This window comes from Neophocaena asiaeorientalis, unplaced genomic scaffold (genome assembly GCF_003031525.2).
Source record: "Neophocaena asiaeorientalis asiaeorientalis breed wild unplaced genomic scaffold, Neophocaena_asiaeorientalis_V1.1 scaffold362, whole genome shotgun sequence".
Taxonomy (NCBI): Eukaryota; Metazoa; Chordata; class Mammalia; order Artiodactyla; family Phocoenidae; genus Neophocaena; species Neophocaena asiaeorientalis.
The window spans coordinates 2,649,790-2,668,606 of NW_020175700.1; the positions used below are offsets into that span (position 1 = coordinate 2,649,790).

General features: G+C 44.4%; 1 protein-coding gene across 1 annotated transcript in view; it reads right to left on the bottom strand.

Moving 5' to 3' along the window:
* ADAMTS17 (ADAM metallopeptidase with thrombospondin type 1 motif 17) overlaps nt 1-18,817 on the bottom strand; it is a 346,664-nt gene that overhangs the window by 244,472 nt on the left and 83,375 nt on the right. Inside the window, exons 4-6 of the mRNA XM_024732060.1 lie at nt 16,210-16,293; nt 15,351-15,508; nt 7,845-7,888 (exon numbers count right to left, since the gene is read on the bottom strand). Coding sequence (XP_024587828.1) covers nt 7,845-7,888; nt 15,351-15,508; nt 16,210-16,293 — 286 coding nt within the window. The remainder of the gene's footprint in view (nt 1-7,844; nt 7,889-15,350; nt 15,509-16,209; nt 16,294-18,817) is intronic.

The following is an 18,817-nucleotide window of genomic DNA, read 5'->3' on the forward strand; positions in this document are numbered from 1 at the left end:
CAATTACATAGAAGGCATCTCAGAAAGGCCTGGTTTCCCATTTGTGACTCTACTCCCCCACATTTTCCCCAAGCCGGGAGGAGTTTTGTGTTTCTAGCAAATTGCCTCAGCATCACATGAGTGAGTAAGAGCTGTCTGGCAAGGCAGAGAGGCTCCCACTTCTCTCCAAGCTAATGATAAAGTGCTCTTGGGCCATGAGGGTGGAAGCATCAGGGAACAACAGAGACACAGTCCTTCTGCTGATGTCATGCTGAGGCCTGCGCTAAACGGGAGGGCGGTGGTCTGTGGCCCGACACCGATGTCACTGACATCTCCTGCAGGTTAGGGACCACCTAACTGGAAGGGCATCTGCTTCAGAGTTGCCTCCGTTGGCCACCCAAGCACAGAACCCACAATGGTGCAACCCAGCGGCCTCCAGAAGGAAACTCTCCCACAAGCCACCCACTTGCCGACCTGAAGGTAGGAGGGGGCTCTACAGCCTACATCTGAAGGGCCATAGCTGGAAACCCTGCAGAGGTCAGTTCCTTCTTGCTCAGCTCTCTTGCTCTCCATCTCAAAAGGCATTCAAGCATCACCAAGTGTTCTGTGGTCTCCCATGTAGTGCCAGAACAAAGGTACCCCACGCAAAAACATACCCGCATATTTTCACCATTTTTAAATGTACTTCAGCCATTATGTAACCTTAGTCATGATCCTGGCATGAGGAAGAAGAAAAGTTGAACTTGGTCCCCTGGGGCCACTGGTTTCAGTACGGACTTTCTGCTGGGCCCCAAACAGAAATCCTGCCCTGGTTCTTGTTGTGTTGTCCCTTCTCTGGAGGGCTCCCTTCTGGGGAGCTTACAGGAACAAAGAAAGCCCTCCAGACTTTAAGGTACAGAAAGTGTAAACACCACACACTTCCATGTGCAGACACGCACCTAGGCATGTGTATATGTACATATGTAATGTGCATACACATACACACTCACATTTTTATTCACCACGGTCACTATCTTCAAGCCAAACCATAGGACAGCCATACAAGGTGACCAGGAGGAAACTCCACGTGGCCACCCCTTTCTTGCCCTCACTTTTTTTCCCCTCAGGCAACAGCAGGTCCTACAAAGGGTCTTTTGAAAGACCATCTCCAACATCCAGACAGGACTTAATTGGCATTTTTCTTTAAATACTCTTTACCTACGTTTAAGGCCTAACAGTGAGAGAAAAAGTTAGTTTACTCAAGTACACTCAGCCCTTCCACCCACAGTTGATTGAATCTGCAGATGCAGAACCTGAGGATACACAGGGCTGAGTGTACTAGGCCACTTTATATAAGGGACTTGAGCATCCGCAGGTTTTGGTATCCACGGGGGTCCTGGAAACAATCCCACGGATACCGAGGAAAGACTGTATATACTTTTTAGCTTTCACAGTAACTCTATTTCCTAACTCTCTTAAGGGAATGACCTATTTTTTTAATTGTATGATGAGGAAGACAGCAGCACTTGCCCAAACAGTCTGAACCCCTGATTGCTAGGTGCATGCATATTTTATTCCCAAAATTAAAATTGTTCATAAAACCTCTCAAAAATCACAGAATGGTCTAGAGCATTATTATAAATACCAATATAACTTCTGACAAATAGATGAATTTGCTGAAGACCTCAGGTTGTCTGATTTGGGACAACTAATATGTCATTGAATGTTAAGCCTTCTCCTTTGTAAGCTTCTCAGAGTAGACACAAAAGACATGGTGTAGATAAGCCTGAAACTGAAGCAGGGTGCACCATGCCCAACATGAGATGGGTATGAGGTAAGGAGATAGACCCCTCAGGACTTGTTCATTCAATGGGGCAGCTTCCCCTGAAGGCAATCATCTGAAACAACTTCTAACAATCTTGAAGCAAAAGTGAACTGTGAGTTCTGTAAGGTCCCAAGGAATAACAAGTAAAGTAAAATGAACATATAGGAAAGCCGTCAGAAACAAAGAAACCCGAAGCTGACTAATAAAACTTGTAATTTTACCTCAAACAATATTTTTCAGCCTCATTCAGCGAATAGAACATTTGACACCTCCACAATTCAAAACCACTCTCGAAGAATGAAGACTGACCAACACCATGAAAAGATAGAAGATGAATGCTCACTCTGAAGGAAATCCACAAGGGGGTGTCCACACTTTCTGGCCACAGCACTGGGATTGGAACAAGCAAATGGCCGCCCAGGGCGACCGCTGTAAGGGGGATAATGTACAGCCAGACGATACATTTTGATGGTTTTTTTTTTTTTGCGGTACGCGGGCCTCTCACTGTTGTGGCCTCTCCCGTTGCGGAGCACAGGCCCCAGACACGCAGGCTCAGTGGCCATGGCTCACGGGCCAGGCCGCTCTGCAGCATGTGGGATCTTCCCGGACCGGGGCACGAACCCGTGTCCCCTGCATTGGCAGGCGGACTCTCAACCACTGTGCCACCAGGGAAGCCCTGATGTTTGTTTTTATACATAAAACTTGGCCTTACTTTCTTGTCCGAGCCCTAAATTATAACACACTCAGTGAATAAAAACCCAGCCAAGGCAGCATTGCGACACTGTAGCCCCAGCCTCCCTCGCCTCTCACTGGCTCCCCAGCACATTTTACATCCATGGCCTCATGGAGGGCTGGCCTGAAACAGACTTTTGAAGGAGATGCTTCATTCCTGGACACACTCATCCTGTCAGTGATGCTCCCTTCGTCCCTCACAGATGGACCTGCTGCATGGAGGTTGATAGCCACATTTATGAAGTGCCCCCTGGCCCGGCCAGACCTCTCAGGGAGCTCAGCTCCAGTGCTGTGGGCCACGCAAGGAAGGGTCCTTCCAACCAAGCTCAGGGACAGCTGTGGAAAGGGACCCTCATGTCAGAGCAGCAGGGCCCCAGGACACCAACCAGGCTTGGACCCCCTTGACAGCCTCTCCCTGGCCTTCTGTGTGACACATTTCACGAGGCTGTGGAATATATCCATTTTCCTTTGTGTACGACCATCACATCCCTCTCCTGGGGGAGGAAAAGGAAAGCTTTTCCAGTAATTAAAAACTATTATGAGACCAAGTAAGGAAAACGATAAATCCCGATAATTAAAACTAAATTCATAAAGCCTGAATTAGGCTGTCAAAAAAAAATCACCATAGCTCAGCCTGCAGCCGAGGGTAGGAGCAGGACAAACGCACCACACCCCCTGACTGTAACTAAGACGTGTCTGGTCAGCCAGGCTGTGGTTAGACATGGCTGCTCAGGCCGGCACCTCAGAGAGGCCCCGGGTGTGGGAGGAGGAGGGCAAAGGGCCAGCAAAAGCCTCCAGAGGTCTCTAGCCTCCACGATCCTGGAAGTCGGGCACCCTTTTCTCATGTAGGAGGCTTCCTCGTTAGGATGGTGGCAGGAAAGCAGATCACACAGGATGAAGCAATTCAACAGAGGAAAAGCCCACACCCCGCAAAGGCAAGTCTGAAATGTGCACAGTGGGAACCACAGTAAGAGGGCAGCTGCTTCTGTTAGGGAAGAAGGCTGTTTTCCCAGATCCTGCTGCCTTAAGAATTGCCTTAAGTTCTCCTTGTGCGTGTCTTCCCCCAAGGTGGAGATGAGCAAGACCTCTAAGTGTCACCCCTTCCCCTTCCATAGTGGCCCAAGAGGAAGGGAGGGTCTGTCTGGTGTGAATCTTTAAAAGTGTGTCCACTTGTCTGCTCAGTCAAGCCGCCAGCCAGTGTGGAGGAGCTTGGTGAGGCCTCTCTCCCACAGGAGTCAGGACCACCTTAGAATCAGGGCCAGGGAAGCCCCATCACCTGTGTCAGCAGGACCCCTGTCAAGTGCACAGAGGATGTGTCGGTGTCTCGGGTTTCAATCTTTACAAAAAGATCGGGGATGTAGTGGATATTGTCATTCTGAGCTGTCCAGCTTCATCCTTCCTCTGTAAAGCACCCCCTCTACAGACCCACCTTGCATGCACTCGTTGTGGGAGGTGCCGCTGCCTCCCTGTGGAAGCCCAAAGGGCCAGAGCCACCCTCACCCCCACGCAGGTGGGGGTAGAAAGAGGCAGCCACGTGACTGAGAGCAAGACTTGTAACAGGGAGCCGGTGACACGGTGGCTGTGGGGCAGACGGCGCCATTCCTCTCAGCCCTGATGCAGACCTCTGCCTGGGGTCTGCAGCCTTCCCCCGCTCCAGGGCTCCCTCGGGCACTAGCTGGGTTCCAACCTGGTCCTCCAGCCTCAGGGGCAGTCCCCCTTCGGATCCACGCCCTTTTTGCTTGTTTCCACAGTCAGGAATCCTGTCTGATGAGCTGGGCTAATGCAGACTGGGCAGTGTAGAGGGGAAGTATCCATATTATTCATGGAACCCCAAACTCCACCCACTACCTCAGAGATTCTTCAAATGAATCATTCAAATTTAACTTTGAAATTTAAATTTAAATTTATTAAATTAAATTAAATTAAATTAAATTAAATTAAATTAATTTAAATTAAATTTAAATTTAAAGTTAATTTAAAATTTAACTTTAAATTACTTTTTAAAATTAAACTATTATAAAAACAGTGATTAAAACATTTTCAACAGTAGGTTACCTTTGGGGGCATATCTCTGGGGGACTTGGAGGAGGCATGAGGGAACCTTCTTGGGGCTGAGAACATTCCATATCTTAATCTGAGTAGTTGTCTGAGAATACAGGCATATGATTACACAACAATGTGGGTGTACTTAATGCCACTGAACTGTCCACTAAAAAAATGATTAGGATGGTAAATTTTATGTTATATATATTTTACCACAATTTAAAAAAATAGATTAAAACAGAATTCAAAACACTCCTTTAAAACTATTTCAATAAATAAGAGATAAAAACAAGTATAGGCATAAATTTTTAAAATCCATCAAGATTTGTACCCTTTACTATCTGTAAGTTTTATTCTAATTAAAACAACAAAGCAAACAAAAAACACTATTATATACCAAACATAAGATGTTGATAACCCCCAAGTTTTCCCAGTTTCTCAAGGTACCAGATTATCTCATTTTCTAAAAAACTCAGGGCACAGCCCTTCCTGCTAGAGTTGGATCCTGAGATTTGAGGGCAGCTGTTCAAAATCTCTTAGCATTGGCAACCACATATTTATGTGATTCAGATTATTTTTCCATTCTGTGGAATCAAAACAAAATACAAAAATAAATTGGATGCTGGAATGACAAAATTACAATGATGGATTACAGATAAGCAGTAACCAAGGTTAGGGAAAGGGAGGGAAGGAGAGGGTGATTCTATAAGGCCAGCCCGAGGGAGCTGCTTGGAGGGGATGGACCAGTTTTGTTCCTGATTGTTAAGGTGGATGGAAAAATTCACACATGTGATAAAATGTCATGGAACAATAGGTAAAAACATAACCAAAAATAAGTGCATGCAAAACCAGTGAAACCTGAGTAAGATCTGTAGTTTAGTTGACTGCATGGTGCCAATCAATTTCCTGGTTTCGGAAATCCACTATAGTTACATAAGATGTTACCATAGAAGCTGGACGATTGGTATGAGACTCCTCTGTACTATTTTGACAACTTTAAGAAATTCTATAATTATTTCAAAATATAAAGGTAAAAAAATACAGAAATAAATTGGATGAGACTGCTATAAGATTGCCATAAGCCCAGTTTTTAAATTATTTTTATCAAATTACCCATTATTCTTACTGACTTGATAATATGTACAAGTAAATTATGACACATTAAGACAAATGTGTACTAACAAAACACCATGTAGGTTTTGTGATTGTTTTCCCCAAAAAACCGTAAGTTGAAGCCATAACCCGTAGTGTGAATGTATTTGGAGATGGGGACTTTGAAGAGGTAATTAAGATTAAATGAGGTCATAAGAGTGGGGTTCTGATCCAATATAAGTGGTATCCTTATAAAAAGAGATTAGGATACAGGCATACATAGAAGGAAGACCATGTGAGGACACAGGGAGAAGACGGCCATCTACAAGCCAAGGCGAAAGGCTTCAGGAGAAATCAACCCTGCTGACACTTTAATTTTGAACAAGCCCCCAGAACTGTGAGACAATAAATTTCTGTTGTTTAAGCCTCCCAGTCTGTGGTATTTTGTTATAGCCGCACTAGCAGACGAATACAAGTAGTGTGGTGATGTGGTTTAGAGGAGGGAAGGATGCTTGAGAGAGCTAGCTGTCTACACAGATATGAAAGTTACATATTCAAAAGAAAATTAAAGCTGGCTCTAAATCACATGAAAGAAAACCAGGTCATTAGATGCATACTACTCAAAAATACTGTAGTTCCTTCATCTGCATTCATTCGTTTATTCCTTCATTGGATCAACAGTGGCGACTCAGCCTCTCCAGCCCTGTGCCAGGCGCTGAAGGATATGACACATGGGTTAAAGCCAGACTCTGCTCTGTGTAGCACAGTCTTCCAAGGAAGATGTGCAGACACAGGCAGTACAACGGATTCATGTCTCCGTGGGGGCAAGCATAGGGTGAGGAGGGGCAGGGAGCAGAAGCCCCTCCTGGGTGAAGTGTGGAGGTATCAGAGCTGAGCTGTGAACACTGGGAAGAAGTAGCCAGTCCTCTGGATAGCACTGGCCTTGGCAGCCATGGCAGTGGACAGATATGGACATATACCAGTCCTCTACAGCCCCAACTAGACTCGGGCATCAGCTAACCCTCTATCAAAGCTTACTTCACATTGCATTTGCCTAGTAATTCTGTTATGGAGACAGCCCCCAAATAACGAAGCACAGATTGGTTACTTGGTTTTTAACACCTAGTTCTCAGATTTGTCTAGAGGATTGCCAAAGTATAGTATAAAATATCATTTTGAAACTCTAAAATGTGACATAAATGCTAGCCATCATTCTACTAGATTTGGAAAGACCTTGTAAGTCACCTAGTCCACAGTGACCATTTAATGGATTATGGAGATTTACTGAACGTCACCCAGCTTGTACCTGGCAGAGCCAGAGAGAAGGCCTGGGATTACCCGCTGCCAGTACTCCACGGGAAGCACAGGTTTTTAACGTTTGAATTCCACAATAATATATATTCAATCCTATACTGTTTTCCTTCAATTTTCCTACAATTCTAAGCACATTCAATTCCATACCTTGCTTTTGGTGGTGCAATATTTCAACCTCTTAGTGAATAGAGGTTTGTGCTATAGCAGACAAAATTGGTTTCTGCTAACCAAGTGCTCTATTCCTACACTCAAAGACTGGTTCCAATTTGAAACCTATTAGAGTTCAAGAGCAAGCCAGATATAACTGAAGATAGGAGAGAAAGGAAATGGCAAGTGAAGGGGAAGGTGGGGGGAGGAGGTGTAGGTAGAAGGGCAGGGGGAGAGGGAAACTGTGTTTGCCAGCACTACGTGTCAGCATCACTTCCGTTTGACCAGAAAGCGATGAGCCTGATACCAAGGCTGTGGAAGGACACCAGTCCCACAGCCCTGCAGTCACACTTCACCTCTTATGACACTTGGTGAAGCTTATGTCTCATGACAATCGTGTAATTCAGCGAGGTCCCCCTCCTGCACTGGTGATCAAGAGGCTCAGAGACAAATGCAACCCAACTACAGTCACTTCAGGACAGCCTGAGGGTTCCTTCCTTTGGTTGAACTTTTCATATCTTCCTTACTAACCCTTTGTCTAGATGCCTTCTGCCATAAACAACTACAAAACTTTTTAGGAAAGAAGAAAAGTAAAATAAAATCAGAAACCAAATTTACCAAAAAGAGGTAACAGAAAAGGCAGAGTTTGTTTGAAGATGGCTCCTTCAGACTGTGTTATCAAGTGTCCACATTATCACAGGGTATAGAGTTATTATTTTAACTCTAAACTTACCAACGGTGTCACAAGGTTCATCTTTGTGTACGCAGAAATCTGTCCTAAAAAATTAAAAAATAAGAAATAGTCAGGTGTGTAGTACCTCCAAGAATGGGAGAAGAAAACATTGTCAATTAGTCTAATTAATCTTGATTACTCGTCTTGCCCATAACAAAGTTATCACTTTAGTTGCCACCTGTTATAATAAAGAATAACTAGCAGCGTTTGCCAAGATTAACCACATTTCCAACTGGTAGGCCCAGTTACCCCGTGTAAGAGCCTCCTTTCATAGCTGAAATATTCCATAAATAACACTCAGTTGCTGGAAGGACTCCTTCCAACGCTGAAAGTTTCAGAAGATGTTTACCAAGTCATGTATCAGAGATAATTATTAGTCAATATCATCAAACCATAGTGACTTCCTAAGTTACTCTACTTGGGCAGCAACTGGTTTTAGATGCTGGAATGACCATGTATCACTTACATGAGAACACAACAAAAAAGTCATTTCTAAAACTTATATTCTTTAAAGCTCCCTAGGATCTCCCAGGTGTGTGGCTGTGGACAAATGAAACAGCAAAGATGCTCAAAATCTGATCCAGCCTCGGTTCTGCAAGTACAAGGGCCTCCCTCTGGCCTGTGAGGTATGAAATGAGGAATCTGGGCCATTCTTTTCCAAAACCAGAGCATTCCCACTATTCTGCCCATAAGTTCCCTAGTTGGGAGCTGACCAGAGCGCTGGCTGGGGAGGTATCTTGCCCAGGACTGGGTGAGGACAGCAGCGCCTGGCCCCACGTTCATCTTCTCATGGCATACCGTGGGGACTGGTAGAAAGCACCCACTCATCTGCATCTCTCTAAACACACTCCAGTGCAGCTTCAGGTTGAAAAGGTGTGTTCTGAAGGCACCTCTTCTCATTTCACTTTTAAAAAATTCTCTGGGAAGAAAAATGGGTCAGGCTGGCACTAAGCAAAGTTGTCAGTGAAAGTGGCAGGTCCTGGATGGGTCACACATCGCCTTCCCTCATGAGATAATACCTTCCCCTTTCTGACACTCCATCCCCACCTCGGCATTCAGTGTCCTCAATTCCTCTCCTACTCTCTGTCAAAAATCTATTCTCACGGAAGGATCTGATCTGCCATTCACACTGGGGACAGTGACAAGAAGGTAATGTAGTATCATCAGCTTTCCTTTTACCTCCACTCCAAACCACAGCACCTTCTATCCTATTTGCCTCCATAACGTAACCCATGTCTAACGCCTCTCAGAACTATGTGAATGTCCATGTGAGTGGAGCAAAACCTGCTTGTTCCCAGCCCTGGCTCTGCTTCAGGCTGGCCTGAAAGTTGTCAAAGACTCTACCCACCCACTAGACCCGCAGAGGCCAGATCTGTAGGTTTAAAAGATTCCACTTGGGGTTCTGATGTACAGAATTTCCTGGTCCAGGCCACTGCCTCAGGCCAAGAAGTCTTGCCAGGCACCCTGGACATCCTGTGAGCCCAGAGGAAAGGGCAGCTGGCATGGGTGTGACAGCTTTGAAGAGGTGGCCCTGAAGCTGGCCAGAGAGACAGCTAGAAGGAGCTGGGCCAATCAACTAAGCAGCCCACATGGGTTTTGCTGACTGCGTCTCTAATTTTTTCATAATGAACATATATATTTTGGTAATCAATTTTAAAATAATTTTAACAAAGGAAAAAGGAAGGCTTCAAGACCCTCAGGCTTTTCATAACCCCCTCCAAAATCAAGGGAGCCTCCATAGAAATGGAGATGGAATAGCCATAGGAAAATGAAGATTCGTGCCTTGATTTTTCTGTCAAGGACGACCTTTCAGAAGACTAATTAACAGGCAGTAGAGGGTGGCAAGGAAGACACAGAGGCAGAGAAGAAAACAAACAAATAAAATTAGGGACATAAATATGTTCACTGGTCTGGTATCTAACTAACCCCAACTCAACATTCTTGATCTGACACCCTTCCCATTGGAATGTTTTGGGCATGTCTCACACACACACACACACACACACACACACACACACACACACACACACAGACCAGACTGGCCTGAGATCTTGCTCCAGGGTTTCCCAGAGTGAGCAACTAAGTGTTGAAAGCATCATCGCATTGCCTCACCTGGGCAAAGGGAGAAAGGGTGTGTGGCCATCAGTCCCACAGAAGAGAACTAAACAGACTGAACAGGGCTGCTGAGGGGACTGGCCCCAGCTCCTTCTAGCTGTCTCTCTGGCCAGCTTGGAGGAAGATGGCTGACAGGGCATTGTGTGTTCTCTCATCCCCCGGCTTCCCTGGAGGGAAACGTGTGGTCTCAAGTGATGGACCCTGCAGCGTCACCCACTGCTTCTCCTAAGGAAGTGGGAGGACATATGGTGGGCTCACCATACGTGAGTCAAGCTCAATTAGAGGCCTGGCTTGAAAGGGTCGCCAAAATTTGAATCTTCTCTCCCCTGCCTGTTCAAGGTCCTTTCTCAGAAAAAGAAAAGCAAGCCTTCTGCCTGCAGGGTCACCTTCATCTCCAGGTACCCTGGCTCCCACTGCAAACTCATGCCAAACCCACATGTTGGGGCTGCAGGGGTCAACTGGGGAATCAATAAAAAAGGTCCCAATGCAGCTCTCCAGCCTCTCAGTCTGTTCACATTCACATTCTGCTGTTTGTTCCTCAACAGAAGGAAGGCTGCGCGGATCTACAGGCCAGAGCGGGCTCCGTGGATGTGTGAGCTGTGCCATCACGCAGGCCCCTCACTCAGAAGCCTCCCATCCCCCAACCTGCTTTACCGCTCTGCTCTCAACATCTTGAAATTCTTAAGAATTTTTTAACGTGGGGTCCCGAGTTTTCATTCTGCACTGGGCACCACAAGTTACATAGCTAGTCCTGTGCATAACCTATTGCCTGGCATACAGTTGGGGTTTAATAAATACTGGCTCCTTTACTAAACGACCAGCATACATTTCCAGATCACTTTCAACGTGCCCTGTCAGCTCATCAGTGGCCTTGTCTCTCCCCTGTGTTTGGAAACCCAGAAAAACGTAACACCACAGGTACCCACCAAGCTGTCACATGAGCAAGGCCAAAGGTTGAGGGAGGATCATCCCTAGGACTGGGTGGAATTTCATGGGAAGGGAAGGTGGAGGGACAGCTGGACGTCCTGGTGGTCGCACTCTGGGCTGGCCATGCGTGTCGCTCCAGGTGTCTCCCAGGAGAATAGACCTGGGTTTGCAGGGTAAAATTCCTGGCTTTCTGGAGGACATGTGGAGCCAAAGGCAAGGCCGTGCCAGGTGCTGAAGTCCCCTGAAGTCCAGTCTGTGCGGGTCCCATATGGCCCCCAAACTCAGTCTACTAAGAGGTCTTTGCTGGCCCTACACACGGCTGCAGCTGCTGGATATGCAGCTCCCGCCGCTCCCTGCTCAGCAGCTTCTGTTGGACCCGATGTCATGCTCACATCTTGGCAACCGGCCATCTGTATGGTTGGTGGGCGTCCAGGAGGATACACTCTCGGGCTCAGCCACAGCCCAGAAGAAAAACAAAAAGAGAAGAAACCCTCACATCAGCCAGTCCCAAGACCTGAGGACGCCGGCCCCTAAACACCGTTGGCCTGTGCAGCCTCCAATTAGACCCACAGCTTGGATTACTCTGGGAGGAAAGGACTGCTTCTCCAGAGCAGCAACTGCCTCACACCCAATTTCCCTGTGAAAACATCAGTCCATTATTATCCCAACCTAAGGAATTGCAGCTCTCAGCCTCTAATTATTAAACGATGCTTCTCAGCCAAATTGGCTTCCAGCCCCAACTCCATCACTGCCACCCCATCCTCATGGGAGGTCTTGAGTTTAACGTCTGTGAGGAACCAGAGGACAGATGGCACCAATCGGTTCAGTCCAGCAGCTCCCCACAGAAGTGAGAGGGATCAAGATGGCTTGAAATGGAGAGAGACAACACAGGGTCCCGGGCTGGCCGCAGGTGACAGAGCGGGATGGAGGCCTTCGCATCGGCTCTGCCTGCATCTGAAGAAACCTGGCTTTCCCAGGCCACAAGGCATCTGCCTCCCCGGCCTCCCCACTCAGAAACAGCCGCTTGCAATCAGGACCACCCCCTAAATGTGCTTAGTTAGAAAAGAACATTTTAAAAGTTTTTTATTGTGCTAAAATACACGTAAAATTTACCATCTTAACCATTATTAAGTTCACAGTTCTGTAGTGTTGAGTATATGCACATTGCTGTGCAACTAATCTCCAGAACTCTTTTCATCTTGCAAAAGTGAAATTCTATATCCATTAAACAGCTCCCTATTCCCTCCTCCCCACAGCTCCTGGCCACTACCATTTCTGTCTCAATGAATTTAACTTTCTAGGTATGTCATATAAGTGGGATCACAAAGGATTTGTCCTTTTATGACTGGTTTATTTCACTCAGCAAAATGTCCTCCAGGTTCATCCACGTTGTACCTAGTGTTAGAATTTCCTTCCTTCTTAAGGCTGAATAATATTCCATTTGTATGGAAACACCACATTTCGTTTACTCATTTATCCACTGATGGACACTTGGGTTGCTTCCACATTTTAGCTATTATTACTAATGCTACTATGAATATAGGTGTATGAATTTCTTCAAAATCCTTTTGGATATATACCCAGAAGTGGAGTTGCTGGATCATATGGTAGTTCTATTTTTAATTTTTGGAGGAATTGCATACTGTACCATTTCTGTACATTTTACATTGGCTGTACCATTTTACATTCCTACCAACAGGGTACAAGGGTTCCAATGTTTCCATATCCTCACCAACACTTGTTATTTTCTGTTGTTTGAGTTTTTTTAAAAACTCAGGCATCCTAATGGGTGTGAACATTTTTATGCAAAATATTTCCAGTATGGTAAATAAGCTGTTAGGAGACAGGAAAAAGAGAAAGGAAAATATAAAGCCTAATGGACAGCATTCTCAGGCTGAGGGTGCCTTCAGTCTCTCTGATGGCGTTTTGTAAAAAGGCTAATCCAGAAGTTTTGTCTACACTAATTTTGGTAACATCTACTGCCTCTGGAAAAAAGTTAGTCGTTCCCAAACCAAGATCACTTGCAAGTGTTTTCTCTACCCAGACAAGGAAGGAAACAGCAGGAAAGCAAAGAAGCAATACAGGGAAAATTCCCATAGGTTATTATTTTTAACAAAACACCAGAATTTATACATTTGATATAGTATTTACACAAACCACTTTCAAAGTAATAACCTTGGAAGTTTAGCTGCATATTCCAAAGATGATGTTATTTAGAGCTCCTCTCTAGGAAAGGTCTTTAGTACTCATTTAATTATCATTTGGAAAATCAATCACATTAATTTATAGTCACATATAGATATGGTTTCCAAGGACTTCTGCCTGCCCCACAAATCAAATCCACTCTCAAAGGGTGGTAGCCATAAGACCAATACTGTAATCCTCAGTGCTTTATGGAAAGCCCCATAGGCTCCAAAAGCTATTTCAAAGTGCCTTGAGCCATGGCAGCCTCTGGCCAGTGAGTGTGGGAGCCAGAGCTGCTGGGAGAGGTGGTACCTAGGGCTTCCCAGCACTCACCAGGGTGGGCAAATCCAGATCTAAGGCAAGTACAAGGTCATGCTCACGCCTTGTCCTTGGTTCCTGGTAGACCACCAGCCAATGCTGGCAATCAGAATTATTGAATAGACTTCTCAAATGTTCCATTATACATTTAATCACATCCTGTAGAAGCAGCAAGTGTTCTCATAATGGATCAGTGAGCTACAGATCACATTTTAACCCTTTAGGGTTGGCAATTGATGAATCATCCACAAGAGTGATTAGGCATCTAGTTGATGTCTGATGGTGGCAATGTGCATGTTCTGGGTTTTTTTAAGAGGAGAACGCTAGGGTGCTACATTGCCTGGTAGAGGGTGCCTGAAGCTGGGGTCACAGATCATCCCCAGCTACCTTCAGGATGTCATCAGGCCAGGGGCTTGTTGTTTATGGCCCAAGAGATGCAAAATAAGAGCCCTTCTGGACTCAAAACCAAAGTCTTAAACCAGATTTAACTCTTCTTAGAAGGGCAGGCTATCTTTAAGCTAAAGACATGGTAAACTGTTCCCTTTCTCTGAACTCGGAGAAAAAGAAAGCATGTAATTTTGGAAGTAGTTTCCGTAAATTAAAAAAAAAATCTTAAAATTCAAAGTTAATATATTCATTCAAAAAAATAAAATTTTGTATTTTAACCTAATGGATTAAATTATCACAAAACATTTCCGCATATTTTCTAAAAGGGGATTTTGGTGTGAACACATAACACATTTTATTTACATCTTTGAAGTAAAACAACCAAGGAAAATCAATTTTTCTAACAGAGATTTGAGACATAGGGAAAAAATGAAATAGCCACATCTATACCTATCATGGATTGAACTGTGTCCCCCAAAAGATATGTTCAAGTCCTAACCCCACACCCAGTCCCTGCGAATATAATCTTATTTGGAAAGAGGGTCACTGCAGATGTAATCAAGTTAAGATGAGGTCACACTGGATTAAGCTGGGCCCCAATCCAACGACTGGTGTCCTTACACGAAGAAGGAAATGTGGGCACAGGGAGAACACCATGTGACGAAGGAGGAGACTGGAGTGATGCATCTACAAGACAAGGGATGCCCAGGATTGCAGCAACCACCGGAAGTTAGGAAGAAGGCGGAAGGATCCTCCCCTCCTGAGCCTTCAGAGAGACACGGCCCTGCCCGCACCTTGATTTCAGACTCCTGGCCTCCAAAACTGTGAGAAATAAATTTCTGTTGTTTAAGCCACCCATTTTGTGGTAATTTGTTACTGCAGCCCTAGAAAACTAAAATAACATTGCTGCTATCTGCATAGAAAGCTGCCTTTGGTTTCTATTGTCCACTGCCGGGCTCCTTGGCTTCCCTCTAAGTCAGGAAGAGTAAGTCCAGCTCTGTAGCCTATAAAGAAACTCAGCTTCTTGCTTCAAATGGAGCCTCTACGTGAATTCCACAGGCATCTCTGCCCACTGCTGTTGTCCCAAGAGTGCCCATGGATGGGCTGTGCACAGCACCCACATGCTTGCATGGACTTCTCTCCATAGGAAAATCAGGGTATTCACTTCTCCCACTTTGGAAGCAGCCTCAAACACAGATGAGCTCTTTCCAGTAAGCATTATATTTGGTGCTGGGAAGAGATAGATGAATTTTCTTGGAAGTTTTAAGAGTCTTGGGTAACTAGGATTTCCATAGTTTTATATTAATGATAAGAATAGCAATAATAATAGCTAACACTTGTGTCCTTACTTTGGGCCAGGCACTGTGAGAAGTGCTTCCTGTGCTCATTTAATCCTCACACTTTGGAGGTAGGACTATCATTTATCCCCATCTTACTGAAGAGGAATCCAAGGTTCGGACATGTGACCCAAAGTCTGATTTCCAAGCCTGAATTCCTAGCAAATTGCCATCTGTCCTCTCCAATGGAAAATGCCCTCCCTTTCTCCTTGCAGCTCCAGGCAGAGTCTAGTTTTACCTGGTCACGAATACAGCGGCATCCACGGGGGGCGTATCGTCCTTGCCTCCTGGAACCTGATTGTTGCCGAGGTACCGTGCGCCTCCATACTCCTCATTCTGCCAGTGACAGAAGCTCTCCAGTGACCGCTCACCATGATGCCCAATGGACAATTTGGCCTAAAAGAAATAAGGGGGCAGTTACAGAAGCAAATGCCCAGGGAAGCCAGAGTTCATGCTCTGACCACAGTGTGGATGTTAAGGTGGAGACAGTTGCTCGCCGGGGCGTCATTCAATGTCACCTGTCCACAATGCTGGTAGGAAGATGCAGAGACCCAGAGAGAGGCCATCAGGGGCCTTATCTATAAGTTCAAATGAAGACTATGTCATTAAAGAAAAGCTTTCTTCTTTTTGGCAAACTGAACAGCATACCCAACGTTCTCACGTTCACTGCTTAACTCTGCAGGTAACACTTTCATAAGGAAATGCAATCAAAAGACCAGAAAATGATATTACAGGGCACCCAAATTTGGCCTGAAGCTCAGGTATAGCTCCAGAAGAGTAGCCATGATTCCAAAGACCTCACCATCAACTTTGCACCCATGAAACATGCGGGAGTGAAGGAGGGAGGCACACAGGCCCACTGCTCAGGGTTCCCCGAGATTCTGAGCAGATTAACCACACACCAAGCCTCCAGTAACAGTACCTGTCCTCCTCGCACCAGGCATCCCTGGTCCCTGGCCCAGGGCACAGTGTTGCCATCTGCAAAGCCAGGGAAGGAGGATAAAATACAACACTTGGACTCCTCCTCAGCGCTCAACAGCAACTAGGAAGCCTGGAGACCAGTTACATTTTCCATTACTGTGCCGATGGGGACTTACAGGACGCTGTCGTAGCAGGACAAGCTTGGTAACTTGAATGTTAACTTTAATTCCAAGGCTCTGGTGCTGAAACATATTGAATACCTGTCAAGAGAGAAAAAAAGAAATAGAGATATAAATATAAAAACAACAACAACAGCGGTATCCTGGATGGCATCCTGGAACAAAGAAAAGATAGTAGGTGAAAACTAAGGACATCTGCACAAACTATGGACTTGAGTTAATAACAATGTAACAATATTGGTCCATTAGTTATAACAAACGTACCATACTAATGTAAAATGTCAATAATAGGGGAAATTGTGTATGGGAACTCTCTGTACTACCTGTTCAATTTTCCTATAAATCTAAAACACAAAATATAACTGAACAAAATATAAATGTATTTATTTATAAAATGAAACATAAATTCTATTCATTAAAAATTATATTAATTAAAAAAAAATTTTTAAACTGTGTTCTTGCAGTACAAAAAAAATCTAAAGAGTAATTATATGAAATTCAAATTTCAATGTTCATAATAAAGTCTTATTGGAACAAAAAAATACATATATGTGAGATATATAGCCCAGATTTTATTTAAAAGGCCTTCTGAGTCCAAAAAACTCCCATAAATATAAATTCCTCAAGAGAAACAAGTAAAAGAGAAAACTCTGGAATCACACACACGTGTGCATACAAACATATACATGTAAAGATAAACTGGAAATCAGTTGGTTGAAAAAAATGTATAGGACAGGTGATTTTGAAAAACAGAAATGGATGTCTGCTGATTCTGGTGTTTCCTGCAGGAAGGTGAAGGGGATCTTTATGAAAGGATGGGGGAGGTCCATGCCTGTGGCCATCTGCCACGTGTCAACTTGTATCTTCTCTAACCCTCATCATAACCCATCAAGGTTGGTGTCTCCACCAACCACGACTCAGTGACATAAAGCCACCAGCTCAAGACCCGCTGCCAGTCAACTATGACTACAATCCATATCCAGATTGTCCAGCCAAAAAGGCCATATTCCTTTTTTCCCTGAATTCCTCATTCTAACAAAAGTTTGTCAGTGAGATAAAGTTATAGTAACAGAAAAGGATATGCCCCTCTCAGTTTTGCACCTCTTGTTGGTAGAACTTAATTATAAGGATCTCAACATCAAGAAATCAAAGGATTCAAGGAGAAGAGAGATAGGAAAACTCAAGTAAGGCAAAGGAATGAAAGGTGACGTAGACAGAAGAGAACCATAGGATTTGAGGACCCCCAGATCATTACGATCCTCCTGAGTTCCTTCTCAGGAGACAGCAGGATTCAGGGAGGTACAATGGAGTAGGTGATGAGGGTAGTAGTGTAAGATATAGAGGGAAGAGATAAGAATCTTTTAAATATTCCCTTTTCTTTTTTTTTTTTTTGTTTTTTTTTGTTTTTTTGCGGTACGCGGGCCTCTCACTGTTGTGGCCTCTCCCATTGCAGAGCACAGGCTCCGGACGCACAGGCTCAGCGGCCATGGCTCACGGGCCCAGCCGCTCCCTGGCATGTGGGATCTTCCCAGACTGGGGCACGAACCCGTGTCCCCTGCATCGGCAGGTGGACTCTCAACCACTGCGCCACCAGGGAAGCCCCCTTTTCTTTTTAAATTGGGAAAATAATTTTGTTTCATTATGTCCTTTTCTTCAGCGTTATTGATATATAATTGATATACAACATTGTATTAGGCTCAGGTATACAACATGATTATATATATTATACTATATATCATAGTATATATAATATATACATATCTCAAAATGATTACCACAATAAGTTGTTAACATCCATCACCTCACATAATTACAATTGTTTTTCTTGTGAAATAACTTTTAAGACCTACTCTCTTAGCAACTTTCTAATATACCATACAGTACTGTTAACTATAGTCACCATGCTGTATCTTACATCTCCAGACCTTATTTATCTTACAAATAAAAGCTTGTACCTTTTGACCACCTCTACCCATACCCCTACCCCCCACCTCTGGGAACCACCAATCTGTTTTCTGTATCTATGAGTTCAGGTTTTTTAGATTCCACATATAAGTGAAATCATACAGTGTTTGTTTTTCTCTAACTTATTTCACTTGGTTTTGAATATGCTTTTTTTTCCTGACAGACATAATCCAGAGGGAGAATTTTCTAGCAGGGGCATTAAAATTTTCTCTCCAGTACATCAGCAGCAACATAAAGCAATGACCACAGCCAACAGCGTGGCCACAGTTAATTCAGGCCATGTGAAGCTGGACACGGCGTCGGGCACACAAGCAGCAGAAGCCAGGCACGCACAGTGCTTGAGCATCTGTGTGACAAAGGAATTAGCTGTGTCAGTGCTTGGATTTTTCTCTTTGAAAACTATTATTAAAGCAAAACAGAATCTTTGTGTAATTTAATACTCTTTCCCACAAGGAAAAATACAACATATTCAGTTCTTCTGTTCTCACTACCCCCTCCCAAAACTTTTTCTTTCCTCAAGGACAAAATTGCAGTCATTTTTTTTATACTAGACCATCTGTAGGCCAATTCTGAAGTCATACCTTAACTACCTATCCTTAAACCTGGGTGAAGAAGGGAAAAGCACATAACTTTTTCCTTT